The sequence below is a fragment of the Sander lucioperca genome, chromosome 24 (assembly GCF_008315115.2).
Source record: "Sander lucioperca isolate FBNREF2018 chromosome 24, SLUC_FBN_1.2, whole genome shotgun sequence".
NCBI classification, from domain to species: Eukaryota; Metazoa; Chordata; class Actinopteri; order Perciformes; family Percidae; genus Sander; species Sander lucioperca.
Window position 1 is genome coordinate 4,811,567 of NC_050196.1, and position 14,458 is coordinate 4,826,024.

General features: G+C 41.5%; 1 protein-coding gene across 1 annotated transcript; it reads left to right on the forward strand.

Moving 5' to 3' along the window:
• LOC116058586 (gastrula zinc finger protein XlCGF17.1-like) lies at positions 1-14,166 on the forward strand. Its single transcript, XM_031311480.2, has 3 exons — positions 1-140; positions 285-356; positions 12,744-14,166. Exons 2-3 carry the CDS (start codon positions 317-319, stop codon positions 13,865-13,867), a joined length of 1,164 nt encoding a protein of 387 aa, XP_031167340.1. The 5' UTR covers positions 1-140; positions 285-316; the 3' UTR covers positions 13,868-14,166.
• The last annotated feature ends 292 nt before the right edge of the window (positions 14,167-14,458 follow it).

Consider the following 14,458-nt stretch of genomic DNA (forward strand, 5'->3'; position numbering starts at 1 on the left):
CCTTCGTCTCATTGTTTACATTTTACCTCGTGATGTGGACGGCGGAGTAAAAGGCGCCAGTGTTTGGTGTCCTTCCAGAGAGAAACATCACAAACTGCTGCATGAGGTTTTAAAACCTGAAGCGAAGCTACAAAGAGCAGGTCTGTTTTCTTTCTCTGACCGGAAACGCGTTTACTGCTGTTGTTGCGGGGAGTCCGCGCGCTAAGCTAACGTTAGCCGCAGCTAGCTCCTGCTAACGTGTGTTATTGGATATGTTGTGAGCTTCGTGTTTTTATCAAACGCAGGTCGGGGAGAAGTCGAGGAGAGACTCTTCAACATGAACTCTGAGAGGAAACTGTCAGCTGGCCAGCGGAGAGGTGGGAGACGTTTACAATGTTATGTATTCTTATTATAGTTTTTCTTACTTAACGTTAACATTACCCTGTTGGGTGAGATTCATTGTTGTATGAGCTGGCTCTGGTTTATAATGCCATTTAACTTTTATTATTATCTAGTTTGAAAGTCAGTCATAACTGAAAAAAAAAGTGCATTGATAGGTAAGATCTGCTGTCAGTGCCTGAATTAGAGGACAGGAGGTGCTCCACTTTCCCCCACTTTTTGACTGATAAATTAGCCACACTTCGTCCATGACGGTGATGCATAGCAACGGTCTGTTATTCTTATCAACGGTCTGTTATTCTTATCAACGGTCTGTTATCAAGAATGAGCAGACCACAGAATGCCGTCGAACCGATGTCAGTGTACTGTATTACAGCCTCATACATGCTCTGCCTCCCTCCTCTCTGTCTTTTTTGTTTTGTCAACACTGAAATGGCTATCATACCTAATGTGATAAAGCAATAAGCAGAAGGAAACTCCGCTAGCTGCTAGGCTAATGTAAAGTGCAATGGTACTGCGGCGTTAATGTTTCCACCTCAGCTGAGAACAGAGAAATGTCTATACCGTACCTACTCTGTATTATATTTAACGTTACCCGTAGAAATAAGTCATAATAATTGAAGACAAAATAGACACCCCCTATATATATATTTAACAAACTGTCTATCCTCTAGTGCAAAGCTGATGTGACGAGCAACTTTTTTTCCTCCATAATCTCTTGAATATAGGATAGAAGACAGCTAATTATAACCAAACAATGGTTATTGTATTTCATTGATTATTATATTTCATATGACACGGTATATGAACTCCTGTAACTTTCACCAGTAAAAAAATGTAACCAAATTCAAGGCTCCAAATAGGCCTACACGCTGTTGGAAAAAACTGACATTGCGATATTTTTCTTCTTCTAATGTGAACCATTCTTTGTTGAACTTTAATGCTTTACAAACACCAAAGCAAGTAAGGCTGTGACTACTCTTCTGAAGAGATTTTGGAGAGGGACATTAGGTAGATAAATACACTGGTTGACTACGTTTCCAGCGCTGCGGCTCCAAACCGTAACGTTAGTTGGGACAGACGCCTTGTTTCTTTAGGCTAACTATATTAGCTTTAGCCTAGCTGGTAGCAGCTTTCTGTGGTGAAAAATGTCCGGGAGATGTCGTGATTACGTTGCATTAATCAGGTGATTTAGTTTGTCGTTGCAGCATATATAAAACACTGACTACTGTAGCTTCACTACCCATGGAAAAGTACGTGCATCTCTGTGTCAGCTGCAGCTTACGGTACTTTTCTCCACACGGAGATCCTCACTTCCCATAACAAACCCAGTTGGACTAACGTTACGTCACATACACACGTTGGCCACATGGCCACCTGTCTTAAAGGGGAAGGGTCGGCCAATAACAATCATGTAAAAGGAGAACGGTGAACGTTTACTTTTCTATCAAGCAGCAAAAAAGTTTAAGCGTCAACATCACAACGTACTGTGATGTGACTAAAGGCTCATGCACACATCGCGATGTAGACGATGAAACAAAATATCGTGCAGCCCTAGCGCCAAACTGTCGTTTTTTTGTTAACACTGAAATAGCAATCATATCTAACGTGATGAAACTTCCATGGTAAAGGGAGTAGGCATACTGCACTGTAATTCCTGACTGCACTTGAATGCAGCTTTATTTTACTGAGAAAGAAATGAGACAGATCGACTGTTTTGTTGTTTGTCAAACATTCAGCTGGACACACTCCTGTGCAGTTCAGTGCTTGTGTTTAATTTTTTTTTACCCTCATAGTGTTTTAAAAACGTTCTTGTGGCAGCGATAGAGGCAGTGATGTTTACTGTCAGGTAGGGCTGGATGATTAATCGAAAAATAATCGTAACCGAAATTCAGAGCCTATAACCGACGTAATTTTACCAAGTCGGTTATTTCGGTCTTTTAATCCTATTAATATTTCCGCGGCCGCCCACTGTGTGTTAATGTACTTTCCCCTTAAAACATATTACGGCCGCCACGTGTGTAGTCACGTGACTCCGCCCCGTCCAGTCTGCGACCATAGGTGCTTTCCGATCGGATAGTACTTTTACTTTTTAGAGGAAAAGTACACTTCTAAGCAGTTCTAAGAACTACTCTCCCCCAACATCTTTTTTCCCGTTTGCATTCCCACTGGCTAAGTGGCCACAGGGACTGGTAGGAGGGGTAAGGGAGCGACGCAAGCACGGCAACGGTCTTTATAGCATCGTCACTAGACCTTAGCGTCACATACAACAACAACAAATGATGCTAATACTTGTACACTTTTCCTATATTAAATGCACGTCCATTCTCGTATTAATTCACGTAATGTTTTGCTCAACACAGACGGGGCTTTATTATACTCAGAACAGACCCCGCCTCTGCCTGCTGCGCTGTGTGTGTGTGTGTGTGTGTGTGTGTGTGTGTGTGTGTGTGTGTGTGTGACGGCCAGCGAGGACACGCTTGTGGAGTTTAACTCCGAAAAGACAGTTAACCACAGGTTCCCGTTAATCTTATGATGGACATTTATTATTTATTTTCTACATTTTTAGTGAACTTTTTTTTTTTCACATTAAAACTTAAATTACTTTTTTATAAGACGTTTTTATTTCATTGTAAAATCTACTGTTGATTTCAGTTCAGTTGTTTGAAATATTTAATAAATAAGCATTAATTGCTATCTGTGTGTTGTTTCCTTATTTTAGAATCACAAAGATAGGATTATGCACTCTTTCATTAGAAAAAATAACTGAACATATTTACAGTATAAGAAAATAATTTTTTTTTTTTTAAATAATTGTTCAATAATCGTAATCGAGGTAACTTGTTCGATTAATCGTGATTATGATTTGAACACAGTGGCACACTGTTCCCAGACGGTTTTCTTTATGAAAGATATAGATTTTAAGCGGAGGGAATTATGTATCTTTGTCTGCTTCCTGGGTTAGGAAGCAGCGGCTGTATTGCTTTTTGCCTGTAAAACCGTGTCTGTGTTCTTCATATTTCTGTAGGATTATCATTTGCTCTTCTTATGTAAAATATGCGGGTCTGGTAGACTTGTCCATGTTTTCGATTGGTTATATGGTGCAAATACCGCCTCTTTTATGTGGACGCGCACGTCGCCAGATTGGGAAACCCTGGGTTTGATTGAACTAGTTGTTAACCACCGTTGTGACACAGGTTATGCGGGACCGCGGTTGTTAGGTTTGGTGGATTTTGGTAACGGCAATAAAATCCAGGGCATGTTGATCTTGATTCAGAGTACAGGCCTCAGGAGTTTGTGCAACAGCTACTGTTTGCCAAACAACAATACACAGCCACTTTGTCTCTTTTCTTTTTCTCCTCCGTGGAAAAAAGCTCCAGTCAATTGTGGTCGGGTCTGCTGAGATCTATAAACGATGCGACGGAAAACAGTAGGCCTTATTGTCAAAGATAAAGTTTACTAGTGCTACGTTGATAGCACTAGTAGACTGGTAAGCAACAAGTTAGCAGACTGCCGAGTCGCCATTTCTTCTCTTCTCAGCTGCTAATTTGCCACAATGTTATGAAGAGTAGAAGGTGTGTATATGAGGCAAATATCAGCCAATTTAATTTTAGTACATATTTATTATAACAACAGCCAGCTAGTAACAAATGTGTTTTCGGTTCATGCATTAATACCTGAATATTTTCCAGCAATGTTTACTGGGCTATTTAAAAGTAATTTTGAAATGATTGTAAAACTTTCGACAGCGTTTGAACGCAGAACTGGTCAACTTTTTGGTCTCTTTATTCAAATGGCAATGTATTTTGCAATTGTCAATTCAATTTGCAATTTTGTCATTCAGTTTGAATATGTATTTTACAATTGACAAGTCAATATGCAAAGTTTCAATGCACCCTCAATTCAGTTACAATTATTTTGCATACAAATTTGAATGAAAGCGCGATCAATTGCATTTCATATTGCCATGGTTTTTTGGTCTCTTTATTCATTGGGCAATTCAATGTGCCAGCGGAACAGCGTCCCTAGTCTATTGCATTAACATTTACTTGGTTACCGCGCGTTTTTGGTTTACTGACTGACAGTCCCGGGCTTCCGCTACACTCAAATCCAGTCGTCAAGGCCACTTCTGTTCTCGTTGTTCCGTAAGTTTAATGTTATACCTTCGATAATGTCCATACTGTCTGTTCAGCCTAGACTTTAGACATTATCAGTAGTTAATTGCAGTGAGACCGTTGTTGGTATTTTGTGTTTATTTACGTGATGAGGCATTACAATTAGCGTTACCCTGGGTACTAACCCTACTAAGCTTGCTAACAATCTAGGCTAACACAAGCAAAGTAACTTTGCTAACGGAGTCGACAAGGAAGTTAAAAAGAGAAATTTTAAAAGGGACGCCGAAGTTGCCTGCTTTCTTCTCAAAAGGTAATTCTGCCTATTTGTGTAAATTTGAAGTTTTATAGTTGCTTGGCTAACTATAGCATGGTTGTGCATAACGCTAGAACGACGTCTAGGATACTTTTCCTCGTGTCAATGTTGAAAAAGGATTGTCTACCTTGTAACATAAACGTAATCATGTGTCGTGATTTCCCTGACAGACAACTCACGTCATGTGCAGTTGTAACACAGACTAGCTACAGCTAGAACAGCTGCGTGTTAACGATGGATACTAAGAGCTAATTTCGGTTTCATTGACATTGTTTATGGGTCAAAGACGTGGCATGTCAATTATGGTGTCCAAAGCATATTCATAATGCAAAAGATAAATATTAATTTTAAAAAACTACATTATATTACTCAACTCTCCCCTCTTTACTCACTTTAATAGGTATTTATTGCAAAAAAATAAAATTCAAAGAGCTATTGAGCTCAGAAGTACCAAACGGTCCCTCCTGGGTAACGTCCGGGCTTAAAATCTAAGTATAAAAATGTGACAAAAATGTCAAAAATAATAATAAGAGCATTAATTATCTACTTTGGCATAATTGTGTCGATGTTTGCAGTGATACCTACAAATATAGTAACAATCCTACCCTTATTTAAAATGTTACTCAAGAAATACTTTTGTCCTTACTTTTGGATTTCCCTAATGTCCTTCCTGGGTAAAATACCTTAAAATCCATAAATTACCCATAATGCAATTGCATAGTCATGAAATATGATATTACATCATAAAGAAGATTATGGAGGACCCCAAAACATCTGGAGAGTTTAGTAATTCTCTCTTAAAAAAGTTTTTATTTTGCTTTTTCGGTCACTGGTGAACTATGTCCAAAAATCATGTGTCTTTCTGGATAACGCTAATAAAACATATTTGATGTTTTGATATTTAAAAAATGCCTATTTCATGTGAAATATGGCATTAATGTTTTAAAGGCTAAGATATATTTTAGCTGAGTATGCCATGTTTGACAGAGTTTTGGTGGGAAAATCATGTTTTTGTCCTTCCTGGATAACAGTTTGTCCTTCCTGGATAACAAAGATCCTCTGTTATCCAGATTGGACATGTTAATGAAAATAGTTTATTTATTAGTATTTATCACGTTTCAAGCATTGTGTTGATAATGTTAGATTATATTAATAAAATAATATGTATTTCTTTAATCTTTTATGGCATTTTTGCATTATGTCATTCCTGGCTAACGGGATGTCATCCCGAGTAACAATGACACAGTCAAGTGTTTAAACTCAGATTTTCATGGTATATTACACAATCATGTTTTCCTCAGTTGAGTATACAATAATAACCTGATAACCTTTACTGTAAAGCATTTTAAGACTTCTTTCATCATTTTTCTGTTTTTGGCATGAAATATTGTGTGACCAAAATCAAACGATGAGCCCACTTAATTATAAATACCCAAATATATCATATTAATTGTGTTAAAAACTTAGTTTTTTTTTAACAGTGTGCGTTTGATTAGCTGTAACTATGGATATGCCTAAACATTTATATGCTAAAAAGGTAGACATTTAAATATTTTTTAAATCCATTCCCGTTACCCAGGAAGGACATTTTTCATGGAATAAATCACACGATTCATCAAAAAAAATTAAATTGCATTTCTAAATTAAATTCCTGTTGTTGAGATGTAGAACACTCTAATGAAAATAGAAATTGCTTGAGTTGGCATTTTTTGACACTTTCATTTATTTTCAAATTTTAAATCCTTATTCGTCTTTGACCCTTATACTGCTCAGAGAAATATATTAAAAACACAAACCTCCGTTGCTTCTCTCCTACGCTGAAACATTGCCTCACTGTCATGAAGTAGAGGATTAAGGGACCCAAATGCAGGGAGAGGCAGGCAGGCAGGAGAAGGGTTGAACTCGAGGATTTATTATTGGAAACACAAACATGAACAAAGGGAGTCCTGGGAGAAACAGCAGGCAAAAACCAATACCAAAAAACGAAGAACGGTATCCAAAAAACCAAGGGAGTACAAAAACCAGGGAAATACCGAACTGACACGGGGAAAGCACACAAACTGACAGGAACAAGACACAAAACGATCTGACAACAAACAAAGGAAACACAGGGGCTACATAAACTAGGTAACGAGAAGACACAAGACAGGTGACACCAGGGCTGGGGAACAGGTGGAGCACATCAGACAATCACACAGGCGGGAAAACACAGGAAGTAAAACTAGACATGACAAGACAGAAAAAAGACTATCAAAAATAAAACAGGAAACAGAACATAAACAGGGAAATACACAACAGGGAACAGAAAATATACACAGTCCACGGAATACAATAAACCCAACAGGAAACATACGGAAATAATAATAACAGGCAACAGAACTGTCCACAACCACAACAGTACCCCCTCCTTAAGGGACGGATCCCAGACGTCCCAACAAAAAAAAGTCAATCCTGTGAGGGCGGAGAGGGACCGAAGGGGGAACAATCAAAAAGGGTCAAAAATCCAAAAGTGTCCAAAGAACCAAGAACAACACAAGGAGGGCGGAGAGAGTCTGGGGGAGGTCACTGGGGAACTGGTGACAGAGGGCGCTCAGGAACAGGGGACCATGGGCACTCGGGCACTGGGGGCCGTGGGCACTAGGGCACTGGGGAATTGGGGACACAGGGCGCTAGGGCACTGGGGACCGTGGGCACAGGGAACCATGGGCACTTGGGAACAGGGGACTGAACTGCTTAGGCCAGCAGGGCCGCTGGCAGCAGTAAAGGGGGAACCCATCCGGTTGCCGAACTGGCCATCGAGGAATCCCAGTCTGCCGGCGGCAAAGGCAAAACTCCTCCGGCGGCCAGCGGCAAAGGCAAGATCCTTCTGTTGGACGAGCAGGATGGCGAAGGTAGAGCCCCTCAGGTGGCCAGGCAGGACGTCGAGGACTCTTAGATGGCCTCCCTGAGCCCCGGCTGGCGTCCAGCTGGGGCTCAGGGAGGCTGCTAGCCAGCCGGGGTTTGGAGAGGCTGCTAGCCAGACAGGATTCAGGGGAGCTGCTAGCCAGCCGGGGTTCTGAGGGGCTGCTAGCAAGCCTGGATTCAGGGGAGCTGCTAGCCAGCCAGGGTTCAGGGAGGCTGTTAGCCAGCCGGGATTCAGAGAGGCTGCTAGCCAGCCGGGATTCAGGAGAGCTGCTAGCCAGCCGGGGTTTTGAGAGGCTGCTAGCCAGCCTAGATTCAGGGGAGCTGCTAGCCAGCCAGGGTTCAGGGAGGCTGCTAGCCAGCCGTGATTCTGGGAGGCTGCTAAACAGCCGGGACTTGGGAGGGCTGCTAAACAGCCGGGACTCTGGGGGGTCAGATGCATGGGTCAGTTCAGGTACACTAGTCAGCTCGGGGACACCGGAGAACCTGGGGACACTAGGGAGCTTGGGGACACTAGAAGGCTCAGGGACACTAGAAGGCTCGGGGACACTAGAAAGCGCTGGGACACTGGGCAGGGCTGGGACACTGGTCAACTCGGAGACACTGGAGAGCCTGGGGACACTAGGGAGCTTGGGGACACCGGGCAGCTCGGGGACGCTGGGCAGCACTGACTCTAGGGGATTGACAGGCTCGGAGTATGGAAGGCCGAACTCTCTGGCAGTCGCCTGCCAGCGAACCAAGGTTGGCAGGGATGGAAATTTGGGATTTTGAAGGGCCAAAGACAATAACTTCAGTTTTGTTATCATTTAACTGAAGCCATCCAGATTTTAATTTCTTTCAAACAGTCTAAAAGAGGCTACATGGAGTTGCTGGATTTAATTGGGATGTACAGTTGGGAGTCATCTGCATAGAAATGGAATGAGATATTAAATTTTCTGATGATGTTACCTAGGGTGAGCATGTAAAGGCAGAAGAGTACTGGACCCAGAATGGATCCCTGAGGGACACCATAAGACACAGGGGCAGGGGATGAAGAGTACTGGCCCATGGGTATGGGCCGGAAATTATTAGGACATTTTGCATCTAGGTTATGTTTCTTTAGCATAGGCTGGACAACCGCATGCTTGAAACATGTAGGAACGGTGCCGGTGGTAAGGCAGGAGTTAAGAATAAATTGAATAGAGGGACCAACAGCATCAAAAGCATCTTTGATAATCTGTGAAGGGATAGGATTGTGTGGTGCTGTTGATAGTTTCATGTGCTTTACAATGTCCCATAGTTCAGTGTAGGACACTGCTTGGAATTGATCAAAAGAAGCTCTAGCAGTGGGGAAATGTGGTGGGGTGTCAAATACAACAGGAATGAACTGTGCTCTGATGTGGTCAATTTTCACAGTAAAAAACTTCAAGAACTCTTCACAGCTATTGGTAGATGCCTTGACCTCTGGAGAGACTTGGGGGTTAACTATTGAGTTTATGGTATTAAATACATTTCTAGGCCGATGGGAATGTTTGGTTATAATGTCTGAGAAATGCTTAGCCCTGGCTTTTTTTTGCTGCAGCTTGGAAATTGGCGAGGGAATTTCTGAATATTTCTAAAGAGACTAGGAGGTGATCGTTTTTTCCACTTACGCTCTGCTCTTTGACAAACTTGTCTGAGATGGCGGGTGGAATCATCAAGCTACTGTTGAGATTTAAAATTAGGGCGTTTGAGTTTAAGAGGGGCCACAGTATCAAGGATAGCTGAACAAGATAGTTGTGTTCAGAATCATAGTGTGTTTAAAAAAAAGTGAATCATGCTCAAAATCCTTAGAATAGCTTTTAATTCCATAATACCAATGCATTGGGAACACTGCACATTGAATTCCAAATCAAAACATGACCAAAATTGATCATGTTTGTGTTATGCCTTTACAGAAAGTGAAGAAAAGGATTAGGCTGTTCAAAAAAATAGCAGTATTTGCATTTTTCTTTACAAACTCAAACATTTACTGTATGAACTGAAAATGTCTCAAGGGTTTACTTTACTTTTGCACTAATATTTAGTTGCATAACCATTATTTCTGAGAACTGCTTCATATCTGTGTTGCATGGAGTCGACCAACTTCTGGTATTCCAGCCCATGGATGATTGAACTACATTCCACAATTTCTCTGCATTACTGGGTTTTGCCTCAGAAACAGCATTTTTGATGTCACCCCACAAGTTTTCTATGGGATTGAGGTCTGGGGATTGGGCTGGCCACTCCATAACATCAATCTTGTTCATCTGGAACCAAGACTTTGCTCGCTTACTGGTGTGTTTTGGGTCATTGTCTTGTTGAAAGACCCATTTCCAAGGCATTTCCTCTTCAGCGTAAGGCAACATGGCCTCTTCAAGTATTTTGATGTATTGAAACTGATCCATGATCCCTGGTATGCGATAAATAGGCCCAACACCACAGTATGAGAAACATCCCCATAACATGATTTTTGCACCACCATGCTTTACTGTCTTCACATTGTACTGTGGCTTGAATTCAGTGCATGGGGGTTGTCGGACAAACTGTCTGCTGCCCCTAGACCCAAAAAGAACAATTTTGCTCTCATCCGTCCACAGAATGTTGCCCCATTTCTCCTTTGGCCAGTCAATATATCCTTTTTTTCAGCAATGGGACTTTGTGGGGGCTTCTAGCTGATAGCTTTGCTTCACATAGCCTTCTTCTGATCGTAACAGTACTCACAGGTAACTTTAAGTCTTCTTTGATTTTCCTGGATCTGATCATTGGTTGAGCCTTTGCCATTTTGGCTATTCTTCGATCCATTCGAATGGTAGTTGACCGTCTTTTTCCCACATCGTTCAGGCTTTGGATGCCATTTCAAGGCATTTGAAATAATTTTGGCTGAGCAGCCTATACTTTTCTGCACTTCTTTATATGTTTTCCCCTCTCCAATCAACTTTTTAATCAAAGTCTGCTGTTCCTTAGAGCAATGTCTGGAACGACCCATTTTACTGAGTATTTCAGTGTGAAATGCACTATAACCAGCATGCACACCATTGCTTCCTTCGTACCTTAAATATGGGCCATAATTGATACCTGTTTCTTCACAGAATCAATCACCTCAGTAATTGAACACAACACTGCTATTATTTTGAACATGCTCCTTTCAATTACACAGACTGAGCAGCATGCATGTCATGACAGTTGGGTTTGTTGGTTTTCTATGACTCTACAACACTTACTAGTAAATTATTTGCCATGTAGAAATATCACTTCTACCAAAAAATTAGATTTATGAGGTTAGTGATGTTGGACTGCTATTATTTTGAACACAACTGTATGTTGAAGGAGGATATTAGCTCATCAGGGCTCAGGAGGTGATCATTGGCAGTGATAGAGGCAGTGATAGCATTTCCCAAGTAACATTCAGAAAACTCATTTGCAGTTGAAGAGTTAATACGACGAGAGTAGTGGCCAGAAGATCTGGCTGTATACAGTGAGTTAAATAGTTTAACGTTGAACATAATAGGCATATGGTCAGAGAAGGATGCATCCTCAATGCTTATGTTATCAATGGAAACCCATGGGATAAAATCAGATCAAGAGTGTGCCCCTGAACATGGGTCGCCTGATTTATGTGCTGGAGGAGGCCGAATGACTCCATTACATGACAAAACTCACTAACCAAGGGTTTACCTGGGCAACAGACATGAATAGTAAAATCACCCAAAATCAACTAACGAGCATAGGATGTTGCATAATGAGATAGAAAGTCTGAGAATTATTTTTATGAAATTTTTATCGGATTTGGGAGGCCTGTAAAGAAGTGCGCATCAATGGTGTAGTAGCAGATTCTACTTTTACGCATTGTACTTCAAAGGAAGAAAAGCTCTCAGCAGAGTGTTTGTACCTTAAGCCGATTTTTAAAAATCAAAGCCACTCCTCCTCCTCTTCCCGATTTCCTCGGATTGCTTATGAATGAACAGTTTGTGGGGAAAAGTTCGCCTAAAACAGATGTTTCACCAGCCCCGGAGCCAATCCATGTCTCCATTAAAAATAGCATGTCCAGGTCACGTTGGGTAAAAAGTCGTTTAAGATAAAGGTCTTGTTTGACACGGACCTGCAGTTCAGTAGCGCCACCTTAGCCGCAAGGTAATCCAAAGGCTGTGGAGATTGAGAGCGTTGCAGTGGGCGAATTTTCAGGAAGTTCACCCCGCCGCTTCGGATGTGCAGTCTTGGTGGAAATCCCCTGATCCGCACTCGAACACAGCCGCAATTTCCTCGTTTCCTGCGCCACTTCTTGCGGTGGGAAATGCAGCAGGAGAGCCAGCGAACGCAGTCCGCGGGAGAGTTGATGAACGTTGGGTGACATCTGGAGTGTGGGCCAAGGCGCCCAGTGGATTGTAGCTCTAAAGAGTTTTGGATATGTAGCAGTATAGAGCGATCATAAGTCCTTAGGGCATTGGTGCAGTGCCAGAGCGACAACAGGAGGGAAACAGACAGACATAACAGCACTCAGGGCAGGTAGGAGCTGACGACAAGCCGACACTGGCACTATCTTGCTCCTCCAACCAACCAAAAAAAAAGTGGTCAAAACAATCATACTAAAAATAACTGAGGGGGTTGATTGATGTCGTAATCTTATGTTACCCACCAAGAAAAACCTAACGTTGTAGACCAAGCATTGGCATTAGCTACTTGTCAACCAGCACCTTTATAGTAGGCTAACCTTAAAGCAACACCAAAGCACTTTTCCTCTTTGGTCCCCTTACAGGTTGGAAGCGGAATTGTCCATTACCGTTACCATTACCATTATTCTTATGTATTATATTCACCCCGTTACGACTTGATGAACCACTGAAACGATTTTGGAAACATTATTTTAAGGTACAAAAGAATCTTTGCTGTTGGATCAATCGATATTGAAATCAATCAATATCAATAAATAAGGTCTCTGTTGTATTACTGTGTTGCAAAGCGGCATGTAATCAATGACAAAATTATGCCTTGTGGCAGAAAAAAGTTTACTGAGTATAACTCCCCTCCTTGTGTTTCAGCTTTACCTACAGATGTCCAGAAAGTGATTGTTGGTGAAGAACATCAGCAGGAGTGGAGCTCCTGTCTGGAACAGGAGGACACAAAGCCCCCCAACATTAAAGAGGAACAGGAGGAACTCCGGATCAGTCAAGATGAAGAGCAGCTTCAAGGGCTGGAGGAGGCTGATATCACCAAATTCACATTCACTCTGGTCCCTGTGAAGAGTGAAGATGATGAAGAGAAACCTGAGTTCTCACAGCTTCATCAAAGACAAACTGAAGAGATAAAAACTAAAGCCGATGGAGAGGACAGTGGAGGACCAGAACCAGCCATGAAATCAGATCCAGATACACATTTACAACCAGATACTGATGACGAGACTGGAGACTCTTCTGAACCTGAGACTGATGACAGTGCTGATTGGAAAGATACCAGAGAACCTCAGTCAGGTTTAAACTCTCTGAATAATGATAGATTCCTTGTAAGTGATTCAAGATGTACTACAGATGAGAAAGCATTTAGCTGCTCTGAGTGTAGGAAAAGATTTGGCACCAATGCACTTCTGAAGAGACACATGAGATCTCATACAGGAGAGAAACCATTTAGCTGCTCAGTCTGTAAGAAAGCTTTTACAAAGAGTGGGAATTTACAGACACACATGCGAATCCACAAAGGAGAGAAACCATTTAGCTGCTCAGTCTGTAAGAAAGCTTTTAGAGAGAGTGGATATTTACAGGCACACATGAGAATCCACACAGGAGTGAAACCATTTAGTTGCTCAGTCTGTAAGAAAGCTTTTATAGCGAGGGGAAATTTAAAGAGACACATGAGGACTCACAAAGGAGAGAAACCATTTAGCTGCTCAGTCTGTAAGAAAGCTTTTACAGAGAGTGGAAGTTTAAAGAGACACATAATCCACAAAGGAGAGAAACCATTTAGCTGCTCTAAGTGTGGGAAAAGATTTGCCACTAATGCACATCTGAAGAGACACATGCGATCTCATACAGGAGAGAAACCATTTAGCTGCTCAGTCTGTAAGAAAGCTTTTACAGAGAGTGGAAATTTACAGAAACACATGAGAACCCAACACGTGAGTGTTACAAGCTCCCCCCATTGTTTTGCTTCTCCCTGTTTGATCTTCTGAAGTGATCCTGATTTGATCGTTAGTGGTTGGCTCCGCCCCCTGTACTTAAGGAAGGCTGGAGGACTCTTTTAGACTGAAGCAGCTGTGCACCAGTGTGATTATTGTTTGGCGGATTGATGTCTGAGGGGTATGGCGCAAAACCAAGATTATATTTGGAACTAAATTCATGATATTTGGATATTGTAGTATAAATACAGATGTTTAAATAGTAATTGATAATTAAATAATTGAAAGAGTCTATGGAAATAAAATGTCTGGGTGTTGTACTTGACTAGACCAATACACCTTTAATTATTTTAGTCAATTTATTTCATTTTGTATTCTTTAACAATAAAGCATTATGTATGTTACTCTACCATGTGCATCATAGAGTAGGTCTAGACCACACTATACTTTACAAAGACCCAACAATTCCAATAATTCCCCCAAGAGCAAGCATTTAGTGCAACAGTGGCGAGGAAAAACTTCCTTTTAGGGAGAAACCTCGGACAGACCCAGGCTCTTGGTAGGCAGTTGTCTGACGGTGCCAGTTGGGTTTACGATGAACAGTGGCAATTATAGTTACAATAAAGATAATGGAACTATGACTAG

Bases quoted from the DNA above. Each gene is read 5' to 3' on its own strand.
- LOC116058586 (XM_031311480.2), top strand. From the start codon at position 317: ATGAACTCTGAGAGGAAACTGTCAGCTGGCCAGCGGAGAG. The intron at 357-12,743 runs GTGGGAGACGTT...CTTGTGTTTCAG, and splicing joins GTCAGCTGGCCAGCGGAGAG to CTTTACCTACAGATGTCCAG.